We start from the raw sequence: 26,014 nt of genomic DNA on the forward strand, positions 1-26,014 counted from the left end.
TTAGAGATTTTGAGCATCTTTTCATATGCCTGTGGCCATCTTCATTTCCTCCTTGGTAAAATGTGTATTCAGTTTTTTTATCCCCTTTTTAGTTAGGTTGTTTGTTTGTTTGTTTGTTTTTATATTGAGTTGTATTGACTGTTTATGTATGTTGGATTAACCCCTTATTGGTCATATAATTTGCAAAAATTTTCTCCCATTTAGTAGGTTGTCTTTAAATTTTGTTGATAATTTCCTTTGCTGTGTAAAAGCTTTTAAATTTACTTAGGTCCCATTTGTTTACTTTTGCTTTTATTTAATATACTCCAGGAGATGGATACAAAAACTTTTGCTGTGATTCATGTCACTGAATGTTCTCTATTTTCCTGTAGGCATTTTATAGTATCTGGCCTTAACTTTAGATCTTTAATCCATTTTGACTTTTATTTTTTGTATGGTGTTAGAGAATGTTCTAATTTCACTTCTTTACATGTATCTGTCTAGTTTTCCCAGCACTGTTTATTGAAGAGACTGTCTTTTCTTCATTGTATATTCTTGGTTCTTTTTGGTGACTGTAGGTGTGTGAGTTTATTTCTGGGCTGTCTAGTCTGTTCCATTGATCTGTGTCTGTTTTCAATGCCAGCATCAAACTGTTCTGATGGGTATAGCTTTGTATTAAACAGTGTGGTCTGAAGTCAAGGAGCATAATTCTTCCAGCTTTGTTCTTCTTTCTCAAGATTGTTTCGGTTGTTTGGGATCTTTTGAAGGTATAATCTTCCAAAACTGAGCCAAGCACAAATAGAAAAGATGAATGGACGAATTACGAGTACTGAACTTGAGTCAGTAATTTAAAAATTTCCAGCAAACAAAAATCTAGAACCAGATGGCTTTACAGCTGAATTCTATTGAACATTTATCCTTCTGAAACTATTCCAAAAAATTGCAGAGGAAGGAACGCTTCTAAACTCATTCTATGAGTCCAGCATCAACCTGATACTAAAACCAGACAGAGATATCACAAAAAAGATTAGAGTTCAGTATCGCTGATGAACATAGATGAAAAAATCCTCAATAAATAATAGCAGACTGAATCCAGCAATACATTAAAAAGATCATATACCATGATCAAGTGAGATTTAACCCAGAATTCCAAGAATGTTTCAGTATTCATAAATCAATCAATGTGATATACCACATTAACAAATTGAAAATAAAAACCATGTGATCATCTCAATAGATGGCAGAAAAAGCTTTTGATAAAATTTGGCACTCATTTATGATAAATTTCTCCAGAAGATGGGCATAGAGGGAACATACCTCAAAATAATAAAGGCCATATATGACAAAAACACACAGCTAACATCTACCCCCTCCTGTTGCTCCCTGCTAAAGTCAAGGCTTCAGAGTATACAACAAAATTAGAATTAGGTTTTAACAATAATTTAGAACACAATAGAATTGTATTTTTGGCTAGACTTCTGAAAGAATGATACCTTTTAAACTTAGATGAGAAGAGCCCACAAAGTTAGCAGATGTCATTGATTTCATGTTAAATCTCTTCTCTTTCACTAACTGGGGCAGATAAGACAGAGGTTAATATTGTTCATATTTAAAATACTTGTAAGTATCGATAGAAAAGCCCCTTAAAACTTACCTAATGAATGGACTAAGGACTTGATAAAACATTTCACAAAAGAGGAGATATATATATCTATCTAAAACACCTACCACGATAGCCTTAGAGCAAACATTTATTAAGTGCTTAGTAGCTCCAGGCCATTTATATGTTTATTTCTTGAACTACCCAACTCTTTCCCCCTATCTTATAGCTTAAGAAACAGCCATAGAGAAGTTAAATAATAGTAAAGAAATACCAGGCAGTATGGCTATCATCAAAAATAAATGCTGGAGAAGATGTGGCGAGAAAGGAACCCTCCTACTCTAGAGAGTGTCATACTGAGTGAAGTAAGTTAGGTAGAGAAGGAGAAATACTGTATGACATCCCTTATATGTGGAATCTAAAAGAAATGATACAAAAGAACTTCCTTACAAAATAGAAAGAGACTCACAGACTTAAAAAATGTATTTATGGTTGCTGGGGGGAAGGGATAGTTAGGGAGTTTCAGATGGATGTGTTCACACTGTTGTATTTAAAATGGATAAGCAACAAATACCTACTGTATAGCACATGGAACTCTGCTCAGTGTTACATGACAACCTGGATGGGAGGGGAGTTTGGAGAAGAATGGATACATGTATATGTATGGCTGAGTCCCTTTGCTGTTCATCTGAAACTATCACAACATTGTTAATAAGCTATATCCCAGTATAAAATAAGAAGGTTAAAAAATATATATATCAAAAAGAAGAACTATAGAGGGACTTCCTTGATGGTCCAGTGGTTAAGAATTCACCTTCAGATGCAAGTTCGACCCTGGTCAGGGAACAAAGTTCCCACATGCCATGGGGTGACAAATCCCATATGCCGCAACTGGAGAGCCCTGGGTGCATGGCAGCAAAGATCCTGCATACCGCAGCTAAGACCCAATGCAGCCAAATAAGCATTTTTTAAACTGAATTATTAGAAAAGTTAAAAGACAAAAATGATAAAATTAAGTATAACTAAAGTAAACAGTTAAGGGATAGGCATAAAGATGTAAAATATGATATCAAAAATAGAAAATATGTAGGGGGAATAAAAAATAATAGATCTTTTAGAATGTCTTTGAACTTAAAATCAGTTTAAAACAAGTATATATATTGATAGATATAAGTCAACAGATATGAACTCCATGATAACTACTATATATGCAGTATTTTATTGGTAAGCCATCTAGTCCCTCTAGGGAAGAGAATGGCAAACCACTAAAGTATTCTTGCCTCAAGAAGCCCATGAACAGTATGAAAAGGCAAAAAGCTATGACACCAGGAGATGAATCCCCCAGACTGGAAGGTGCCTGATAAGCTACTGGGAGAGAGCAGAGAAATAGCTCCAGAAAGAATGAAGAGGCTTTAACTGTGTGGATCACAACAAACTATGGAACATTCTAAAGGACATGGGAATACCAGACCACCTTACCTGCCTCCTGAGAAACCTGTATGCAGGTCAAGAAGCAACAGTTAGCACCTGACTTGGAACAACAGACTGGTTCAAAATTGCAAAAGGAATGCATCAAGACTATATATTGTTGTCATCCTGCTTATTTAACTTCTAAGCAGAGTACATTATGCAAAATGCCAGTCTGGATGAATCACAAGCTGGAATCAAGATTTCCAGGAGAAATATCAACAACCTCAGATATGCAGATGATACCTCTCTAATGGCAGAAAGAGAAGAGAAACTAAAGAGCCTTTTGGTAAAGGTGAAAGAAGAGAGTGAAGGAGCTGGCATAAAACTCAACATTCAAAAAATGAAGATCATGGCTTCCGGTCCCATTGCTTCATGGCACATAGATGGGAAAACAATGGAAATAGTGACAGATTTTCTTTTCTTCAGCTCCAAAATCACTGTGGATGGTGACTGCAGCCACGAAATGAAAAGGTGCTTGCTCCTTGAAAGAAAAGCTGTGACCCACCTAGACAGTGTATAAAAAAAGCAGAGACATCACTTTGCAAATAAAGGTCGCTGTAGTCATAACTGTGGTTTTTCCAGTAATCATGTACAGATGTGAGAGTTGCACCATAAAGAAGGCTGAGTGCTGAAGAATTGATGCTTTTGAATTGTGGTGCTGCAGAAGACTTGGGAATCCCTCGGACAGCAAGGAGATCAAACCAGTCCATCCTAAAGCAAATCAACCCTGAATATTCATTGGAAGAACTGATGCTGAAGCTCCAGTCCTTTGGCTACCTGATGCGAAGAGGCGACTCATTGGAAAATACCCTGATGCTGGGAAAGATTGAGGGCAGGAGAAGGGGGCAGCAGAGGATGAGATGGTTGGATGGCATCACCAACTCAATGGGCATGAGTTTGAGCAAACTTCAGGAGACAGTGAAGGACAGGGAAGCCTGGCCTGCTGCAGTCCATGGGGTCGCAAAGAATAGGACATGACTTAGCGACTGAACAACAACAACAATCTAGTATCTACTGCAAGTTTATTTATTTTAATCTGAATATATAGCTGAAATAAGTTCCTGGAGGTTAATATTTTCACTTAACCAGTAAGAAACACATACAAATTCTTCTTGCAATGGTTATTACATATTTAACTTTGAAGTGGATTCTTTTCTAAATCACCACATAGTGTTTTATCTGAGACTGTTTATCCAAGTCAGAGCAGCTTGGGAATGAACTAGATGACCTCTTGAAATCCCTCTTAGCTTTAGGATTTAATAATTATGTGGATGGAATTGTGACGAGAACTTGAGTCCAAGAATAATTTCAAAGCAGGTCACTTTTTACAAAGTTAAGCTTTCCAGTGTCTTTTTAACATGATAATGTTTCTGAGCATGAAGTGAACAATCTTGATCTATTTTAACTTTATTTTAATTCCGAAGAAATCTCATTTTGCTTCTTTTAAAAAAACTCTACGTCCAGAAAAAAAGCAGCCCTCTATCCCATCTCCTTAGTTCATGAAGTATTTTGTATGTGTGTTGGGGTGGTGATTTTTTTCCCATAGTAGATTCTTAGCTGTTAGTACAGATTTGCCTATTTATAATTCATTCTAACTCTCTGTTCATTTATGTTTTTATTTGTGTGAGTATAAACTTTTTCTTAATGTCTATTTTGTCTACTTGCTCTGGGTTTTTTAATTTATTTTCAGTGTAGTGTGAAGTTCATGAAAATATGCAAGGGAAAAACATCTGAATGTTAATTGCAGAGGGGTTGCATGATGTTCACGCAAGTTGTCAAGAAAGTGATCTTTTTTCACAAGATTTTTTTTTAAATTCTCAAGACAGTTTATAGAGAGGTCACATGAATTCTTCTCAACTTTTTATTAGGATTTTGAAATTTAATTCTGTGATAACTGTAGCAGTTGAAAAACATGTAAGACATCTTCGATTTGACTTTTGAAACTAAGCAAAGTCCACCTCAAGGGAAATTCGAGTTTACCCTGGGATCTTTAAATATGAGGACAATTATAGAAAGTCAGGATTAAAGACTGGAATGTTTAAAGGGGAAAACAAATACTACTGTTTTTCTATGATCAATAAATTTTTTTGCTGTAATTCTGTCAGTACTCTTCATGGGTGGTACCAAAGTTCCAACTTCTTTCACTCCTGCTGGTCAGGGCAGGAAAAGGGGAGTACTAAATGTACATGTATTTGATAATGGAGCCTTGGCAGTGCCTACTGACTAATAACTCTAGCAAGAGTGTAGGTTGTACCTTTTGCATCCTTCAATGAGAGAAGAGTTGCTTGTGACAGTGTGTTCATCTTGGAAATTATACAATATGTTGTTGAGCTTTACTGTGTATATACAAATTACCACAAACTTAGTGCTTTAAAAATAACACACTTATTATCTCATAATTTTGGAAGTCACAAATATGAAATGGGTTTAAAATCTAGATGTTAGCAGGCCTGCTTTTTTTTGAGGCTCTTAGGGAGAATCCATTTCCTTGCCGTTTTCAGTTTCTGGAAGTCACCTGCATTCCATGGCTTGTGGTTCTTTCAGAGCCAACCAGTATAGGATCTTCCAGTCTTTCTCTGACTCGGACCTTTCTGTCATATCCTGTATAACCTGGGATAATCTTTCCATTTCAAGATCCCTAACTTAATCATATCTGCAAAGCCCCTTTTGCCTTATAATATAATTTATTTATGGCAAATAGGGAATAAGAGCATTGACATATTTAGGAAGCCATTTTTCTGCAAAATACAGTATCATACCAACAAAAAACATGGGCACTGTTATCATAAGTTGATTCCTCAAGATCTCTTCCTGGAGAGTACTGTTCTTTACCATGTAGTCTTCAATATAATTTTAGCCATTCATATTCATGTTCATACATTGATCTATTTCAGATAGCAAAAAGTATTTTAATGGAGCCTTCCATTCTTTTTTGACTACTAGATTTGCACAAAGCATTGTTAGTAGGAGATGGAAATGAAAATAATATTTGAATAATATTCTCTTTGCCAAACATTAGTCTGTGTACTTAATATGCATTTTTCTATTTGATCCTCACAGCAGACTTCTGAGCTCTTCATATTTATTGTTAAGACTCACAGATCTTAAACAACTTGCCTAAAATTATAGTTATAAGTAACAGAACTGTGATTAGAGTCTTGTCTATCTATTTTTTTTGGCTAACTATGTCATATGTGTTTTAAATTTTACTTTAAAAATGTGAAAATATTTTTTAAAAAGCACGAATAGTAACCATTTCTCTGCATTGTATGTTATATACTATTTTGTAAACTGATTGTTTAACTTACACTTTTCCTATAACCTATACAACTCTTTATAGGCCCCGGTTTTAATTGCTTTATACTATTTCAAGATGACCACTCTTCTTCCACCCTATCACACTACACTATCTCTTCCCAAGGCATGACTTCTGGAGGGCACAATACAAAATATATGTAATTAAATAGAAATATGTAATTCAGTGAAACTGAATCATGCCGTGTAGGGCCACCCCAGATGGACGGATCATGGTGGAGAGTTCTGACAAAACGTGGTCCATCAGAGAAGGGAATGGCAAACCACTGCAGCATTCTTGCCTTGAGAACCCCATGACAGTATGAAAAGGCAAAAAGATACGACACTGAAAGATGAACTCCCCAGGTTGGTGGTGTCCAATATGCTCCTGGAGAAGAGCAGAGCAATACCTCCAAAAGGAATGAAGAGGCTGAGCCAAAGCAGAAATAGCACCCAGTTATGGATATGTTTGGTGGTGAAAGTAATGTCTGATGCTTTTAACAATATTGCATAGGAACCTGCAATGTTAGGTCCATGAATCAAGGTAAATTGGAAGTGGTCAAACAGGAGATGGCAAGAGTGAACATCGACATTTTAGGAATCAGTGAACTACAGTGGACAGTAATAGTCAAATTTAATTCAGATGACCATTATATCTACCACTGTGGGCAAGAATCCCTTAGAGGAAAGGGAGTAGCCCTCAGAGTCAACAAAACAGTCTGAAATGCAGTACTTCGGGGCAATCTCAAAAACGACAAAATGGTTTCTGTTCGTTTCCAAGGCAAACCATTCAACCAGTATCATAGTAATCCAAGCCTATGCCCCAACCACTAATGCCAAAGAAACTGAAGTTGAAAGGTCCTATGAAGAACTATAAGACCTTCTAGAACTAACACTAAAGAAGAGATGTGCTTTTCATCATAGGGGACTGGAATGCAAATGTAGGAAGTCAAGAGAAACCTGGAGTAACAGGCAAGTTTGGTCTTTGAATACAAAAGGAAGCAGAGCAAAGGCTAACAGAGTTTTGCCAAGAGAATGCACTGGTCATAGCAAACACCTGCTTCCAACAACACAAGAGATGGTTCTACATATGGACATCAGTTCAGTTCAGTTCAGTCACTCAGTCATGTCCAACTCTTTGCAACCCCATGAACTGCAGCACGCTAGGCCTCCTGTCCATCACCAACTCCCAGAGTCCGCCCAAACCCATGTCCATCAAGTTGGTGATGCCATCCAACCATCTCATCCTCTTTTGTCCTGGTCTCCTTATGCCCTCAATCTTTCCCAGCATCAGGGTCTTTTCAAATGAGTCAGCTCTTCGCATCAGGTGGCCAAAGTATTGGAGTTTCAGCTTCAACATCAGTCCTTCCAATGAACACCCAGGACTGATCTCCTTTAGAATGGACTGGTTGGATCTCCTTTCAGTCCAAGGGACTCTCAAGAGTCTTCTCCAACACCACAGTTCTAAAGCATCAATTCTTTGGTGCTCAGCTTTCTTTATAGTCCAACTCTCACATCCATACATGACCACTGGAAAAACCATAGCCTTGACTAGACGGACCTTTGTTGGCAAAGTAATGTCTCTGCTTTTTAATATGCTGTCTATGTTGGTCATAACTTTTCTTCCAAGGAGTGTCTTTTAATTTCATGGCTACAGTCACCATCTGCAGTGATTTTGGAGCCCAGAAAAATAAAGTCAGCCACTGTTTCCACTGTTTCCCCATCCATTTGCCATGAAGTGATGGGACTGGGTGCCATGATATTAGTTATCTGAATGTTGAGTTTTAAGCCAACTTTTTCACTCTCCTCTTTGACTTTCATCAAGAGGCTCTTTAGTTCTTCACTTTCTGCTATAAGGATGGTGTCATCTGCATATCTGAGGTTATTGATATTTCTCCCAGCAATCTTTATTCTAGCTTGTGCTTCCTCCAGCCCAGCGTTTCTCATGATGTACTCTGCATATAAGTTAAATAAGCAGGGTGACAATATACAGCCTTGACGTACTCCTTTTCCTATTTGGAACCAGTCTGTTGTTCCATGTCCGTTCTAACTATTGCTTCCTGACCCACATACAAATGTGTCAGGAGGCAGCTCAGGAGGTCTGGTATTCCCATTTTTTTAAGAACTTTCCACAGTTTGTTGTGATCCACACAAAGGCTTTCGCATGGTCAATGAAGCAGAAATAGATGTTTTTATGGAACTCTCTTGCTTTTGCAATGATCCAGCGGATGTTGGCAGTTTGATCTCTGGTTCCTCTGCCTTTTCTAAAACCAACTTGAACATCTGCAAGTTCAAGATTCACGTATTGGTGAAGCCTGGCTTGGAGAATTTTGAGCATTACTTTACTAGTGTGTGAGATGGGTACAATTGTGTGGTAGTTTGAGCATTCTTTGGCATTGCCTTTCTTTGGGATTGGAATGAAAACTGACCTTTTCCAGTCCTGTGGCCACTGCGGAATTTTCCAAATTTGCTGGCATATTGAGTGCAGCACTTTCACAGCATCATCTTTCAGGATTTGAAATAGCTCAACTGGAATTCCATCACCTCCACTAGCTTTATTCGTAGTGATGCTTCCTAATTCCCATTTGACTTCACATTCCAGGATATCTGGCTCTAGGTGAGTGATCACACCATCGTGATTATCTGGGTTATGAAGATCTTTTTTTATACAGTTCTTCTGTGTATTCTTGCCACCTCTTAATATTTTCTGCTTCTGTAAAGTCCTTATCATTTCTGTCCTTTATTGAGCCCATCTTTGCATGAAATGTTCCCTTGGTGTCTCTAATTTTCTTGAAGAGATCTCTAGTCTTTCCCATTGTATCGTTTTCCTCTATTTCTTTTCATTGATTGCTGAGGAATGCTTTCTTATCTCTCCTTGTTATTCTTTCGAACTCTGCATTCAAATGGTTATATCTTTCCTTTTCCCTTTTGCTTTTCGCTTCTCTTCTTTTCACAGCTATTTGTAAGGCCTCCTCAGACAGCCAATTTGCTTTTTTGCATTTCTTTTTCTTGGGTCAGTACCAAAATCAGATTGATTATATCTTTGCAGCGTAAGATAGAGAAGCTCTATGTAGTCAGAAAAAATAAGACCAGGAGCTGACTGTGGCTCAGATAATGAACTCCTTATTGCCGAACACAGACTTAAATTGAAGAAAGTAGGGAAAACTACTAGGCCATTAAGGTATGACCTAAATCAAATCCCCAATGATTGTATAATGGAAGTGATAATCAAGGGATCAGATCTGATAGAGTGTCTGAAGAACTATGGATGGAGGTTTATGATATTGTACAGGAGGCAGTGACCAAAACCATCCCTGAGAAAAAAGAAATTCAAAAGGACAAAATGGCCTTCTGGGGAGGCCTTACAAATAGCTAAGGAAAGAAGAGAAGCAAAAGGCAAAGGAGAAAAGGAAAGATACGCCCCCCTGAATGCAGAGTTCCAAAGACTAGCAAGGAGAGATAAGAAAGTCTTCCAAAGTGAACAATGCAAAGAAACATAAGAAAACAATAGAATGGGAAAGACTAGACATCTCTTCAAGAAAATTAGAGATACCAAGGGAACATTCCATGCAAAGATGGGCGTAATAAAAGACAGAAATGGTATGGATCTAACAGAATTAGAAGATTTTAAGTAAGGTGGCAAGAATACACAGAAAAACTATACAAAAAAAATATCTTAATGACCTGGATAACCACGATGGTGTGATCATTCACCTAGAGCCAAACATCTTGGAGTGTGAAGTCAAGTGGGCCTTAGGAAACATCACTGTGAACAAAGCTAGTGGAGGTGATAGAATGCCAGCTAGACTATTTCAGATCCTAAAAGATGATACTGTTTGTTAAAGTGCTTCAGTCAATATGCCAGCAAATTTGGAAAACTCAGCAGTGGCCACCGGACTGGAAAAGGTCAGTTTTCATTTCCAATCCCAAAGAAAGTAATGCCAAAAAATGTTCAAACTATCGCACAATTGCATTCATTTCACATGCTATCAAAGTGATACTCAAGTTCTCCAAGCCAGGCTTCCATAGTACATGAACTGAGAGCTTTCAGATGTTCAAGCTGGATTTAGAAAAGGGAGAGGAGCCAGAGATCAAATTGCCAACATCTGATGGATCATCAAAAAAGCAAGAGAATTCCAGAAAAACATCTACTTCTGTTTCATTGATTATTCTAAAGCCTTTGACTGTGTGGATCACAACAAACGATGGAAAATTATTAATTAGATGGGGCTGCCAGACCACTTTACCTGCCTTCTGAGAAACCTGTATGGATATCAGGAAGCAAAAGTTAACACCAAAGATGAAACAACAGACTGGTTCCAAATTGGGAAAGGAGTACATCAAGGCTGTATGTTGTCATTCTGCTTATTTAACTTATACGCAGAATACATCATGTGAAATGCCAGGCTAGATGAAACACAAACTGGAAGCAAGATTGTAAGGAGAAATATCAATAACCTCAGATATGCAGATGACACCACCCTTAGGGCAGACACTACCCTTATGGCAGACACCAAAGAAGAACTAATAGCCTCTTGATGAAGGTGAAAGAGGAGAGGGAAAAAGCTGGCATAAACTCAACATTCAAAAAACAAAGATCATGGCCTCCAGTTCCATCACTTTATGGCAGATAGATGTGGAAACAGGGACAGACTTTATTTTCATGTGTTCAAAGTCACTGCAGATGGTGAATGCAGTCACAAAATCCAAAGACACTCCTTGGTAGAAAAACTATGACAAACCTAGACAGTGTATTAAAAAGCAGAGACATTATTTTGCCAACAAAGGTCCATACAGTCAAGTGTATGGTTTTTCCAGTAATCATGTATGGATGTGAAAGTTGAACCATAAAGAAGGCTGATCTCTGAAGAACTGATGCTTTTGAACTATGGTGCTGGAGAAGACTCTTGGACTGCAAGGAGATCAAGCCAGTCAATCTGAATGGAAATTGATTCTGAATAATCATTAGAAGGACTGATGCTGAAGCTGAAGCTCCAATACATTGGCCACCTGATGTGAAGAGCCAGCTCATTAGAAAAGATGCTGGTCCAGGGAAAGATTGAAGGCAGGAGGAGAAGGGGACGACAGAGGATGAGATTGTTGGATGGCATCCCTTACTTGATGGACATGAGTTTGAGCAAGCTCTGGGAGATGGTGAAGAATAGGAAAGCCTGACATGTTGCATCCATGGGATCACAAAAAGTTGGCCATGACTGAGTAACTGAATGACAACAAATATAATTCACTGCCAAAATTAGCAAATGTGACTTTATGAGGGGATTAAGGGAGAGAGATATTAAGCACTGTGGATGGTGACTGCAGCCATGAAATTAAAAGACGCTTGTTCCTTGAAGGAAAGCTACGACAATCTGAGACAACATATTAAAAAGCAGAGACATCATTTTGCTGACAGAGTTCCATATTGTCAAATCTGTGGTTTTTCCAATAGTCAGGTATGGATTTGAGACTGGGACCATAAAGAAGGCTGAGTGCAGAGGAATTGATGCTTTGAAATTGTGATGCTGGAGAAGACATGATGTCCTTGGGCTACAAGGAGATCAAACCAGTCAGTCCTAAAGGAAATCAACCTTGAATATTCATTGGAAGGACTGATGCTGAAGCTCCAATACTTTGCCCAGCTGATGTGAAGAGCCAACTCATTTGGAAAGACCTTGACGCTGGGAAAGATTGAAGGCAGGAGAAGGGGGTGGCAGAGGATGTGATGGTTAGATAACATCACCAACTCACTGGACATGAATTTGAGCAAACTCTGGGAGATAGTGGAGGAAAGGGAAGCCTGCATGCTGCAGTCCATGGGGTCGCAAAGAGTTGGACACGACTTTGTGACTGAACAACTGCAATATTACTTTTTTAAAAAAATTTATTTATTTACTTATTTGGCTGTGTTGGGTCTTAGTGCCACATCTTTAGTTGTGACATGTAAATTCTTAGTTCAGCATGTGGGTTCTAGTTCCTCAACCACTGTTCGACCCCAGGCCCCCTTCCTTGGGAGCACAGTGTCTTAGCCACTGGACCACCAGGGAAGTGCCCAATATTACTTTAAATTGACCAGTTTGAATACTTTCTAGTAACAGAATTAGGGCTTGGAGGGAAAACTTGCAAGGACAGAAGATCTACTTAATATAAAGCTAGAAATTATGACCTTTTCCAATCAAGATAGTGTCTGAAATACTTCATGTCTGCACACGTGTGTGTGTGTGTTCATGTGTGTCTTTGAGTGTGTTTAGTAAGAGGGAGGGAAAAAAGGTAGGGAAAGATAATACTTAATACTGGAAATATTTTAAAATGAGATTGATAAACTAAATATTACTATACCACCTTACCAGTTAATAAAAAAGCTATGATTGTTTGTATTTATCTTTGATCAATAAGTAGTAATAAAAGTTCCAGGATATTATAAACAAAGCTCTGAGTATATGACTAAGCCCCAGTTCCTTTTCTGCACTGTGAGAAAAAATACAAGAAAGCATATCCTTAATCTGTATTTGCATAGTCTAAAGAAAATTATTGTGTTGTTAAATATTTTTAAAGTGCCTTTTTCTTTGCTGTTTTTCCCAGGGACAGAAAAATAATTGGTTCTGATTATAATTGCTGGATATTATGAAGCACTATCCAGCCGAAAGTCAACAAAATGAAATGTTTTAGTTAAGATGTTAGATTATTTTTTGAAGTATTTTTATAATTGGAAATTCATTGTATATGTTTGTCTTGAGGAATACTTAATTAGGAAGAGGGATTAAGCATAACTTCCTGATTTCATGCTGTTTTCAAGTGTGATTTATCTGTTTTTTAGGTACCCAAAGGCTTACCTTACTTCTCTGTGGATTTTGGCCTCCAGGGAGGGTTTGCCCATGTCATTGAAGATCAGCACAAATTCCCACATTACTTTGGAAAGGTATGCTCACAGATTGGTAAAATTTCAGAATTTAGCCATTTTGTCACATTGCTTTTGAAGGGAAATAACTTTGGGCACAATGTACAGTGAAGTTGGTGACTGTTGTAAAACCCAGTTTTCAGAGGGAGTACCCAGAAGCTATTAAGAAATATATACCAGGATATTTATAACAATCAGGAATGTTACTTTGGAACCAAACGGTTTGTTGACAGTGTCAGCAGTGACTGTAGTGTTTTCCTGTGGAGACAGCCAGGCTTGTGCTGAGAATGATAATTGATAATGATGATAACCTATTCATTGAGGATTTACAGTGAGCCTGGTAATGTTCTTAGCACTCATTTAATGCTCATAATAACACTATCATGTAGACATTTTATACTTTCATTTTATAGATGTTGAAACCAATCTATATTTTATAGATGTTGAAACCAATATAACTTCCCCAGGATCATGTGCTAGTAAGTGACAGACCAAGGGGTGCATAAGCTCTTGGTTGAACTAGAAAACAAATGATCTCACAGATTCGTTTATAACTAAGTACTGTACGCTCCTAGAAGAATATAGCACTCATTTCACACAGTTTCTGGTCAGATACTAGAGTGTAGATCTTTCAGTTGCTAGTAGATTCTTTCCATTACTACAGATTGTCTTCTAGGGGTGTAGTCCTTAAATTTAAGTTCTTTTGAATATCTGGGAAGTATGTAAGTTAGTATCAGGGCCTAGAATGAAATTAATGTAGCCATGGGAGCAATCAAAAGAAGTTTGGGCAATAACAGCTCAAGAAAGTAACCTTTCAATCTAGTGTAAGTCAGGCCTTTCTCTCTAAATTAGAGGAGCCTAGATGAACTTTGTCCATGGTTCCCTGTTCTTCCTACCCACTTTCATCCCCTGTGTCAGATCATTTTCTACAATGATTAGGGACCTGTGAGCAGTTTGGACTCATAATTTTTTATACTGTTGTCCTTAAAGGCTAACGAGAGACTCCAAATCACGTTCATCTATGAACTGTTGAAATACGTTTTAGAAACTTGTCTGAGAGAATATCTTTTCCCAGAGTTAACTAGGAAGAAATTAGTTTTCATTACTCTGAAAAACATTGTTAAATTTCAGTAGAGTTTTATAACTCAGAAATTTTATGACTCTGCTTTTATTTAAAAAAATGATTCTAGTAAAAATGAAGTAAATACCTAGTTTTTAACTTGCCTAAGTTTAATTGGGAGATTGTCCTCCTTCAAATATTATGCACATGTTATGATTTATATGATACTGTTTTAGTGTTGAAAACTTTTAGTTAGCGTTACAGTGCTAATCCATTTTCCTCGAAATTTCTTTCCAAGAAAAAGCCTATGTACGCACAAACTCCCTTCAGCCTGCAGTTGTTTAGACAGCAAGAAGGACTGGTCTCTTTACATTAATATTTGCTTTGGTAACAGAACAAGGATCAATCCTTGTAGTATGTGTGCCTTAATGGTACACATGAGACAAAACTTGATGTTTTATAGAAAATTTTAGGTCAAATTTTAGAAAAATTTAGGTCAATAAAGCTAGGCTTTCTTAAACTACATGGCTAGTGATTGGCTGATGCTAAGAAACTCTTGCATTAAATTTGTCCTCTTTTTACACTATGTCTCTCTTGGCCCCTTTACTTCCTTTACCCAACGAAGAGATTTCCTTTTCCATGAAGCTTTTCTTGATATATCCAGCAAATAGAATCTCCTTTCTTTTTGAGTCTCTATATAGTCTACTTTGGCATTTACCTTATTCTGCTTTATAAGACAGTCCTTTATGTAGTTGGGTTATTATTGTGGCTCCCACCACAGCTCTGCATTCTATTATGAGTTTTCTGAAGACAGAGAAATGTGTGTTAGTTATTTCTGTATCACCTACAGTATTTGGCCATTGCTTGTATATAGTAGATCCCTTCATTAATAGAGTGTTTGTTAAGATGAAGAACCTATGTCTTAGAGCAATTACATCCAAGGTCTTAACAGTCCTGTAGACCTAGACTGAATATGCAGAATTCTACCTCGAGCCCAGAGTTTTCCTGTATTACCATACTTCTCTTCCTTGAAGCATTATAAATCTCCCCCATATCTTTCTGTATATGGATACTCACTATCATGCATCTGTCCTCAGTCACTAAGTCACCTCCAACTCTTTTGTGACCCCATGGACTGTAGCCTGCCAGACTCTTCTGTCCATGGGATTTCCCAGGCAAGAATACTGGAGTGAGTTCTTTTTACTTCTCCAGGGGATCTTCGTGACCCAGGGATCAAACCAGCATCACCTGCATTGGCAGGAGGGTTCTTTGCCACTGAACCACCAGAGAAACCCACTCACTCTCATAAATTTAATTAATCTCTATAGCTGATATCATAGGAACAGGAAGACAATCGTGAAAGAAATTATCTAGAATAATAAGCAGACCATTGAAAATATATTATTTCAGGACTTGGGAATATGGCTTTTTAAATGAAGGTGATTATAATTTTTAATTATTGGTTTACATGGATTGGTACTAAAATATGATTTCATTTCTTAAAAAAAGATCTCCAGCTAATAGAAGAAACTGGCTTTTAAATATATTGGATAGTAGAGAGAATATTAGCCTAAGATTAAACTGTAGTTGAACAATCAAGTTTATAATTGCTACATGTTGGTCAACTTTTTCTTCAGACTTTCTTACCAGAGCAGCTAATAAGGACCAAATTAATTAAATTTCATTCTCTCTTCTTCCCCTTTGCTGCTGTCTGATAGATGTACTAAGAAGCAACAAAATGGACAAATTATTTGACAGGAGACACAACTAAGGACCCTTGGAATCACAGGGTTTACATAGTTAGAATTAAATGAAAACAAGTTTTGTTTGTTTGTTTTTAACTTGAAACTAATATTTATATAAAATGTAAGCATCCTTGCAGAGAAGGACTTAATATTGTATTTAGTAACATAATAAACAGGAATAGCTTGATTCCTATTTTTCAGTCTTTATACATGTATGTGTGTGTATTTTTCTCATTCTTTAAAAGGAAATCATTGGTGGCATGCTGGATATAGAACCAAGAGTTTGGAGGAAAGGGATGCGAGAAAGCTTTGAAGATCAGAGGAAGAAAGCACTGCAGTTTGCTCAGTGGTGGAAACCATTTGACTTCACCGGAAGTAAAAAATGTTGAGGCAAAGCTTTCATTTTTTATTTCCTTTTTGGATTTCTTTCAGTTTTATTTCCATTGCATCTAGCTAAACAACTAACCATCAGGTAATAGAAAAAGAGTGTCAGGATCTAGGTTTCTGACAACTCTACATCACTGAACTGTATTGGTTTCCTTCACCACCTGCTCCTGTGGACTGCATTGTAGTAACCATGGAGACCAGTTATGTTGGGTGACCTGTTCATGTTCTGTTCTGTACCTGTGTCTTCATGTTCTAAACTGTTTAGTTAATCTGTAGAAAGACTTTTCTGAAGAATTATCTAGGAACTATTGCAAATCATTGGTTCAAATGGAAATGGCTCTACTTCAAGTTTCTTAAGTCTACTGACTAGCTTCTTTTGCATTTAAACTAAAACTTGGCATATTTAGTGATAATTGAAATTTCTTTTCACAGTGTTTTATAGAAGCTCTTACTTTTCTTCCAATACCATATATATCATTGCTATTCTTTTTATTAGAGGAAAAAAGAATGTCTCCAATAATAAATAATTAAATGAATTATATAATACATTCGTAATTTGTTTTTATTTCTGCAGTTTTAAATAGTGTGTTTGAATTTTGGTGATTTTACATGTACTGTCCAAAAATCACAGTTTATAGTCATTTGGGGTTTCTGTGAAAGTTAAAAATTTTAGCCAAGTCATCATTTTGGGGTTGTATTGATTATTACAAAATATTAAGTAATAAGTAATGTGTGTATTTTTAAGTGGCAGGAGCACATTCTGTTGTCCCATTTGATCTAAGGTTCTTCATATTCTTTTATGCTTACACTTGGTATGAAGAGAAAAAACTGATAAGTATAAGACATGGCCATCATCTCCAAGAGTGTTGCTACTTTATTTTTTACATGGAAGATATTTTTGTAGTCACCCTTTTTCAAAGATGTTGATTTTTTGGAGCCAAACCTTGACATTTTGTCATGAAATGTTGAATATTTAAAATCAATGTGACATGTACTCTAGAGTAACTCATAACCAGACAGTTATTTTTAATATTGATATCTTTCTTTAGTATTTTGAAAAAGGAAATGTTTATGTTTTATCTCAAGTTTTAAAATTTTAATAAAAGTTGGAAGTTTAATCATTTCAAATTCTCAGTATTTGCAAATTGCATTTAAGTCTTTTTTATCAAATTGATAATTGACAGTATAAATTTTATTTATTGCTGTTTTCAGACTATTTTGGCCTTGCTACAAAGTCTCAGAGATATCTTTAACATTCTTTATTTAATGAGTGTGTTAACAAACATTTGTTTACAGGGCATTTTATTGCATACTGGTAGTACAAAAATAAAAAATGCTTCAGTTCAGTCGCTCAGTTGTGTCTGACTCTGGGACCGCATGGACCGTAGCACGCTGGGCCTGCCTGTCCATCACCAACTTCCGGAGTTTACCCAAACTCATGTCCATTGACTCGGTGATGCCATCCAGCCATCTCATCCTCTGTCGTCCCCTTCTCCCACCTTCAATCTTTCCCAGCATCAGGGTCTTTTCCAGTGAGTCAACTCTTCACATCAGGTAGCCAAAGTATTGGAGTTTCAGCTTCAGCATCAGTCCTTCCAATGAATATTTAGGACTGATTTCTTTTACGATGGTCTGGTTGGATCTCCTTGCAGTCCAAGGGACTCTCAAGAGTCTTCTCCAACACCACAGTTCAAAAGCATCAATTTTTCAGCACTCAACTTTCTTTAAGGTCCAACTCTCACATCCATACATGACCACTGGAAAAACCATAGCCTTGACTAGAAGGACCTTTGTTGGCAAAGTAATGTCTCTGCTTTTTAATATGCTGTCTAGGTTGGTCATAACTTTTCTTCCAAGGAGTAAGCATCTTTTAATTTCATGGCTGCATTCACTGTCTGTAGTGATTTTGGAGGCCCCCCAAAATAAAGTGTCACTGTTTCCCCTGTTTCCATATCTGTTTGTCATGAAGTGATGGGACTGGATGCCATGTTCTTAGTTTTCTGAATGTTGAGCTTTAAGCCAACTTTTTCACTCTCCACTTTCACTTTCATCAAGAGGCTCTTTAGTTCATCGTAACTTTCTGCCAGAAGAGTGGTGTCATCTGCATATTTGAGGTTATTGATATTCCTCCTGGCAGTCTTGATTCTAGCTTGTACTTTATCCAGTCAGGCATTTCTCATGATGTACTCTGCATATACATTAAATAAGCAGGGTGACAATATACAGCCTTGACGTACTCTTTTTCCTATTTGGAACCAGTCTGTTGTTCCACGTCCAGTTCTAACTGTTGCTTCCAGACCTGCATACAGATTTCTCAAGAGGCAGATCAGGTGGTCTGGTATTCCCATCTCTTGAAGAATTTTCCACAGTTTATGGTGATCCACACTGTAAAATCTTTGGCATAGTCAATAAAGCAGAAATAGACATTTTTATGGAACTCTCTTGCTTTTTCAGTGATCCAGCAGATGTTGGCAGTTTCATCTCTGGTTCCTCTGCCTTTTCTAAAACCACCTTGAACATCTGGAAGTTCATGGTTCACATATTGTTGAAGCCTGGCTTGGAAAATTTTGAGCATTACTTGACTAGCATGTGAGATGAGTGCAGTTGTATGGAGGTTGGAGCATTGTTTGGCATTGCCTTTCTTTGGGATTGAAATGAAAACTGACCTTTTCCAGCCCTGTGGCCACTGCTGAGTTTTCCAAACTTGCTGGCATATTGAGTGCAGCACTTTCACAGTATCATCTTTTAGATTTGAAATAGCTCAACTGGAATTCCATCACCTCCACTGGCTTTGTTCGTAGTGATGCTTCCTAATGCCCACTTGACTTCACAGTCCAGCATGTCTGCCTCTAGGCTAGTGATCACACCATTATGGTTATCTGGATCATGCAGATCTTTTTTGTATAGTTCTTTTGTGTATTACTGCTACCTCTTCTTAATATCTTCTGCTTCTGTTAGGGCCATACCATTTCTGTCCTTTATCGAGCCCATCTTTGCATGAAATGTTCCTTTGGTATATCTAATTTTCTTGAGGTCTCTAGTCTTTCCCATTCTATTGTTTTCCTCTATTTCTTTGCATTGATAACTGAAGAAGTCTTTCTTATTTCTCCATGCTGTTTTGTGCAACTCTGCATTCAAATGGGTATATCTTTCCTTTCCTCCTTTGCCTTTCGCTTCTCTTCTTTTCACAGCTATTTGTAATGCTCCGCAGACAACCATTTTGCCATTTTGCGATTCTTTTTGGGGGGATGATCTTGATACCTGCTTCCTGTACATTATCACAAACCTCCATCCATAGTTCTTTAGGCACTCTGTATATCAGATCTAATTCCTTGAATATATTTGTCACTTCCATTGTATAATCTTAAGGGATTTGATTTAGGTCATCCTGAATGGTCTAATGGTTTTCCCTACTTTCTTCAATTTAAGTCTGAATTTGGGAATAAAGAGTTCATGATTTGAGCCACAGTCAACTCCCAGTCTTGTTTTTGCAGACTCTATAGAGTTCTCCATCTTTGGCTGCAAAGAATATAATCGAAATGATTTTGGTGTTGACCATCTGGTGATGTCTATATGTAGAGTCTTCTCTTGTGTTGTTGGAAAAGGGTGTTTGCTTTGACCATTGCATTCTCTTTGCAAAACTCTGTTAGCCCATGCCCGGCTTCATTTTGTACTCCAAAGCCAAATTTGCCTGTTACTCCAGGTATCTCTTGACTTCCTACTTTTGCATTCCAGTCTCCTGTGATGAAAGGACATTTTTTTTGAGTGTTAGTTCTAGAGAGTCTTATAGGTCTTCATAGAACTGTTCAACTTCACCTTCTTCAGCATTAGTGGATGGGGCATAGACTTGGATTACTGTGATATTGAATGGTTTGCCTTGGAAACAAACAGAGATCATTCTGTTATTTTTAGATTGCACCGAAGTACTGCATTTCAGATTCTACTGGTGACTATGTGGGCTACTCCCATTTCTTCTATTTTTTGATTGAGACATTTGTTTTTCTGGTATTGAGCTGCATGTGTGAGTTGCTTACATATGTTGGAAATTAATTCTTTGTCTGTTACTTCTTCTGGTATTATTTTCTCACATTCTAAATGCTGCTTGTTTCACCTTGCTTATAGTTTCCTTTGTTGTTCAGAAGTTTTTAAATTTAATTAGATTCCATTTGTTTATTTTTTGTTTTTATTTTCATTACTCTGGGAGGTGTATCATAGAGGAACTTGCTGTGATTTATGTCATAGAGTGTTAAGCCTATGTTTTCCTCTAAGAGTTTAATAGTTTCTTGTCATACATTTAGATCTTTAATTCATTTTGAGTTTATTTAGGTGTGTGTTAGAAAGTGTTCTAGTTTCATTCTTTTACTGGTGTTTGACCAGTTTCCCAGCATGGGTTGTTAAAGAGATTGTCTTTTCTGCATTGTATATTTTTGCCTACTTGTCAAAGTTAAGGTGTCTGTTGGTGTATGGATTTATCTCTGGACTTTTTTTGTTGTTCCATTGATCTATATTTCTTTGTGCCAGTACCATACTGTCTTGATGACTGAAGCTTTTTGAAAGTGAAAATGAAAGTTGCTTAGTTGTGTCCAACTCTTTGTGACCCCATGGACCATACAGTCCGTGGAATTCTCCAGGCCAGAATACTGGAGTCGGTAGCCTATCCCTTCTCCACAGGATCTTCTCAACCCAGGTATCGAACCCAGATCTCCTGTATTGCAGGCGGATTCTTTACCAGCTGAGCCAAAAGAGAAGCCCTTGTGGCTAATACGTATCTCTGGGCTTTCTATTTTGTTCCATTGATCTATATTTCTGTCTTTGTGCCAGTACCACACTGTCTTAATGACTGTAGCTTTGTAGTATAGTCTGAAGTCAGGCAGGTTGATTCCTCTAGTTCAGAGAACAAGAACAAATAATTTAAAAATTTGTATGGAAATACAAAAAACCTCAAATAGCCAAAGCAATCTTGAGAAAAAAGAATGGAACTAGAGAAATCAACCTGCTTGACCAATACTATTGGTAGCTAATAGGAATTGCGTTGAATCTATAGATTTCTTTGAGTAGCGTACTCATTTTCACTATATTGATTCTTCTGATCCACAGACATGGTATATTTCTCCATCTATTTGTGTCATCCTTGATTTATTTCATCAGTATTTTACAGTTTTCTATATGTAGGGCTTTTGTTTCTTGGCGTAAGTTTATTCCTAAGTATTTTATTCTTTTTGTTGTAATGGTGAATGGGATTGTTTCTTTAATTTCTTTTTCTGTATATTTTATATCCTGCAACTTTAGTATATTCGTTGATTAGCTCTAGTAATTTTCTGGTGGTGTCTTTAGGGTTTTCTCTGTAGAGAATCATGTCATCTGCAAATAGTGAGAATTTTACTTCTTTTTCTCCAATCTGGATTCCTTTTATTTGTTTATTTTTTTCCTTCTCTGATTGCTGTGGCTAGGACTTCCAATACTATGTTAAATAGTAGTGGTGAGAGTGGGCACCCTTGTCTTGTTCCTGATTTTAGAGGAAGTGCTTTCAGTTTTTCACCATTGAGGATAATGTTTGCTGTGCCTTTGTCATATATGGCTTTTATTTTGTTGAGGGATATTCCTTCTATGCATGCTTTCTGGAGAGTTTTTATCATAGATTGGTGCTGAATTTTGTCTAATGCTTTCTCTGCATCTATTGAGATAACCATATGGTTTTTATCTTTCAATTTGTTAATACAGTGTATCACATTGATTCATTTGTGAATATTGAAGAATCCTTGCATCCCTGGGATAAAGCCCACTTGGTCATGATGTATGATCTTTTTAATATGTTGTTGGGTTCTGTTTGCTAGAATTTTGTTGAGGGTTTTTGCATCTATGTTCATCAATGATATTGGCCTGTAGTTTTCTTTTTTGTGGCATCTTTGTCTGGTTTTGGTATTAGGGTGATGGTGGCCTCATAGAATGAATTTGGAAGTTTACCTTCCTCTGCAGTTTTATGGAAGAGTTTGAGTAGGATAGGTGTTGCTGCTGCTACTGCTGCTAAGTCGCTTCAGTTGTGTCCGACTCTATGCGACCCCAGAGACCGCAGCGCAGCAGGCTCCCCCGTCCCTGGGATTCTCCAGGCAAGAACACTGGAGTGGGTTGCCATTTCCTTCTCCAATGTATGAAAGTGGAAAGTGAAAGTGAAGTCACTCAGTCGTGTCCGACTCCTAGCGACCCCATGGACTGCAGCCTACCAGGCTCCTCCATCCATGGGATTCTCCAGGCAAGAACACTGGAGTGGGTTGCCATTTCCTTCTCCAATGTATGAAAGTGGAAAGTGAAAGTGAAGTCACTCAGTCGTGTCTGACTCCTAGCGACCCCATGGACTGCAGCCTACCAGGCTCCTCCATCCATGGGATTTTCCAGGCAAGAATACTGGAGTGGGGTGCCATTGCCTTCTCCGAGGATAGGTGTTAGCTCTTCTCTAAATTTTTGGTAGAATTCAGCTGTGGCGCCATCTGGACCTGGGCTTTTGTTTGTTGCAAAATTTTTGATTATAGGTTCGATTTCTTTTATGGGTCTGTTAAGATTTTCTATTTCTTCCTGGTTCAGTATTGGAAGGCTATACTTTCCTAAGAATTTGTCCATCTCTTCCACATTGTCCATTTTATTGGCATGTAATTGCTCATAGCAGTCTCATGATCTTTTATATTTCTGTGTTGTCTTTTGTGATTTCTCCATTTTCACTTCTGATTTTATTGATTTGGTTCTTCTCCCTTTTTTTCTTGATGAGTCTGGCTAATGGTTTGTCTATTTTAATTATCTTCTTAAAGAACCAGCTTTTAGTTTTGTTGATTTTTGCTATAATCTTCATTTCTTTTTCATTTATTTCTGCTCTGATATTTATGATTTCTTTCCTTCTACTAACTTTGGGGTTCTTCTTTTATTTCTAGTTGCTTTAGATGTAAAGTTAGGTTGTTTATGTGATGTTTCTCTTGTTTCTTGAGGTAGGCTTATATTGCTATGAATCTCCCTCTTAGCACTTCTGTTACTGAATCCCATAGGTTTGGGTTGTCCTGTTTTCATTCTCAGTTGTTTCTATGCATGTTTTTATTTCCTTTTTGATTTCTCCTATGATCTGTTGGTTATCAGAATCATGTTGTTTAACCTCCATATCTTTGTATTTTTAATAGTTTTTTCCCTGTAGTTGACATCTAATCTTACCTCATTGGGATCGGAAAAGATGCTTGAAATGGTCAATTTTTTTTTTTTTTTTAAATTTTACTGAGGCTAGATTTATGGTCCAGGATGTGATCTCCCCTGGAGAATATTCCATGTCCACTTGAGAAAAAGGTGAAAACCTTTTTTGGGGGCAGGCAAAATGCCCTATAGACATCAGTTAGGTCTAACTGGTCCATTGTATCATTTAGAGTGTGGGTTTCCTTGCTAATTTTCTGTTTGGATGATCAATTCATAGGTTTGAGTGGGGTATTAAGGTCCCCCACTATTATTGTGTTACTGTTAATTTTCCCTTTCATACTTAGCATCTGCCTTACATATTGACATGCTCCTCTGTTGGGTGCATATATATTTATAATTGTTATACCTTTTTCTTGGATTGATCCTTTGATCATTTTAACTTTCTTTGTCTCTTATCATGGTCTTTATTTCAAAGTCTATTTTATCAGATATCTGCTACTCCTTCTTTCTTTCTGTCCCCATTTGCATGAAATATCTTTTACCAGCCCTTCACTTTCAGTCTGTATGTGTCCCTGGGTTTGAGGTGGGTCTCTTAAAGACAGCATATATAAGGTCTTGTTTTTGTATCCACTTGGCCAGTCTTTGTCTTTTGGTTGGAGCATTTAGCTCATTTACATTTAAGGTAATTATTGATAAGTATGATCCTGTTACCACTTACTTTGTTGTTTTGAGTTCATTTTTATAAACCTTTACTGTGTTTCCTGTGTAGAGAAGATCCTTTAGCATTTGTTGAAGAGCTGGTTTGGTGGTGCTGAATTCTCTCAGCTTTTTCTTGTTTGTAAAGCTTTTGATTTCTCCTTCACATCTGAATGAGATCCTTTCTGGGTAGAGTAATCTTGGTTGTAGGTTTTTCTCTTTCATCACTTTAAGCATGTCCTGCCATGCCCTTCTGGCCTGGAGAGTTTCTATTGAAAGATCAGCTGTTATCCCTATGGGGATCCCCTTGTGTGTTATTTGTTGCTTTTCCCTTGCTGCTTTTAATATTTTCTCTTTGTGTTTGATCTTTGTTAGTTTTATTAATATTTGTCTTGGGGTGTTTCACCCTGGGTTTATCCTGTTTTGGACTCTCTGGGTTTCTTGGACTTGGGTGGCCATTTCCTTCCGCATATTAGGGAAGTTTTCAACTACTATCTGCTCAAGTATTTTCTTATGCCCTTTGTTTTTGTCTTCTTCTGGGACACCTGTCATTCGAATGTTGGAGCATTTTACATTGTTCCAGAGGTCTGTGAAGGTGTCCTTATTTCTTCTCTCTTTTTTTTTTTTTTTCTTTTTTCCTCTCTGCTTCATTTATTTCCACCATTCTATTTTCCATGTCACTTATCCTGTCTTCTGCCTTAATTAGTCTACTAATGTTTCCCTCTAGAGTGCTTTTGATCTTAGTTATTGCATTATTCATTGTTGACTGATTTTTCTTTATTTCTTCTAGGTCCTTGTTAAACATTTCTTGCATCTTCTCAATTCTTGTCTCTAGTCTATTTATCTGTAGATCCATTTTGTTTTCAAGATTTTGGATCATCTTTACTATCATTATTCTGAATTCTTTTTCAGATAGACTCCCTATCTCCTCCTCTTTTGTTTGGTTTGGTGGTGTTTTTTTTTTTTTTTTTATCCCTTCACCTGCTGAATATTTCTTTGCCTTTTTAAAAGAGGTTTCAAGATAATATTTATTTCTTAAAAGTTAACATGTGCATAATAGGAAACCAAAAAACAAAAGAAGCAAAATACAAAGTCATTAATAATCACAAGCAGTTTAACCATTTGACATGTCCCTCTAGGTCTCATTTGTGTATTTTCACAATTAAGCATCCATTTTTATGTAATTAAGATAATACAGTTATTTATCTTGCCGTCCATTTCAAAGTCCCAAAGCTATGAGTATTTTGATAACCAAGAATACACTACACCAACTCAATCTGGAAGGAAAAAATATATAATCTTGCCTTTCTTGGCAACAAAAATTTCAAAGACAAAAATGACAACAGGCCTCTATATAAACATATTGGCAGAGCTATGATTAAAATATTACATTCCCTTAATGTTCAACTAAAAATGAGACATAAAGCAACAGAGTACACAAAGTATAGTGCTCCTAAGAGGATTCATCATCCGATCTAAACTATTAAGGTTTTAGCAAGGAGGTATGTTTCTGCTGAGTTGTTTAACAGTGCATTCCTGCAGTACAGCCAAGGGATGCACACATCAATGGTTATCATCAAAAGATAAACATGAACACATCCACCTACAGCCCTTCCTCTATGCTTCCTTCCACCCCTGAGCTGCCAACCTAAATGAACAAGTCCTGATGTACATTGCTTAAAGACAGTTTAATAATTCCAGGTCCAAGATGCTGCCTTTTT

At 37.1% G+C, this 26,014-nt stretch overlaps 1 protein-coding gene across 5 annotated transcripts in view; it reads left to right on the plus strand.

The window, feature by feature from the left end:
- The window catches only part of CWF19L2 (CWF19 like cell cycle control factor 2), a 144,760-nt gene extending 126,984 nt beyond the window's left edge, over positions 1 to 17,776 (plus strand). For all 5 annotated transcript variants that reach the window (XM_019975527.2, XM_070803356.1, XM_070803355.1 and 2 more), the window contains 2 exons: positions 13,158 to 13,259; positions 16,289 to 17,776. In XM_019975527.2, the coding sequence (XP_019831086.2) occupies positions 13,158 to 13,259; positions 16,289 to 16,432 (246 nt within the window). In that variant the 3' untranslated portion in view covers positions 16,433 to 17,776. The remainder of the gene's footprint in view (positions 1 to 13,157; positions 13,260 to 16,288) is intronic.
- The last annotated feature ends 8,238 nt before the right edge of the window (positions 17,777 to 26,014 follow it).

Source organism: Bos indicus, chromosome 15 (assembly GCF_029378745.1).
Source record: "Bos indicus isolate NIAB-ARS_2022 breed Sahiwal x Tharparkar chromosome 15, NIAB-ARS_B.indTharparkar_mat_pri_1.0, whole genome shotgun sequence".
Taxonomy (NCBI): domain Eukaryota; kingdom Metazoa; phylum Chordata; class Mammalia; order Artiodactyla; family Bovidae; genus Bos; species Bos indicus.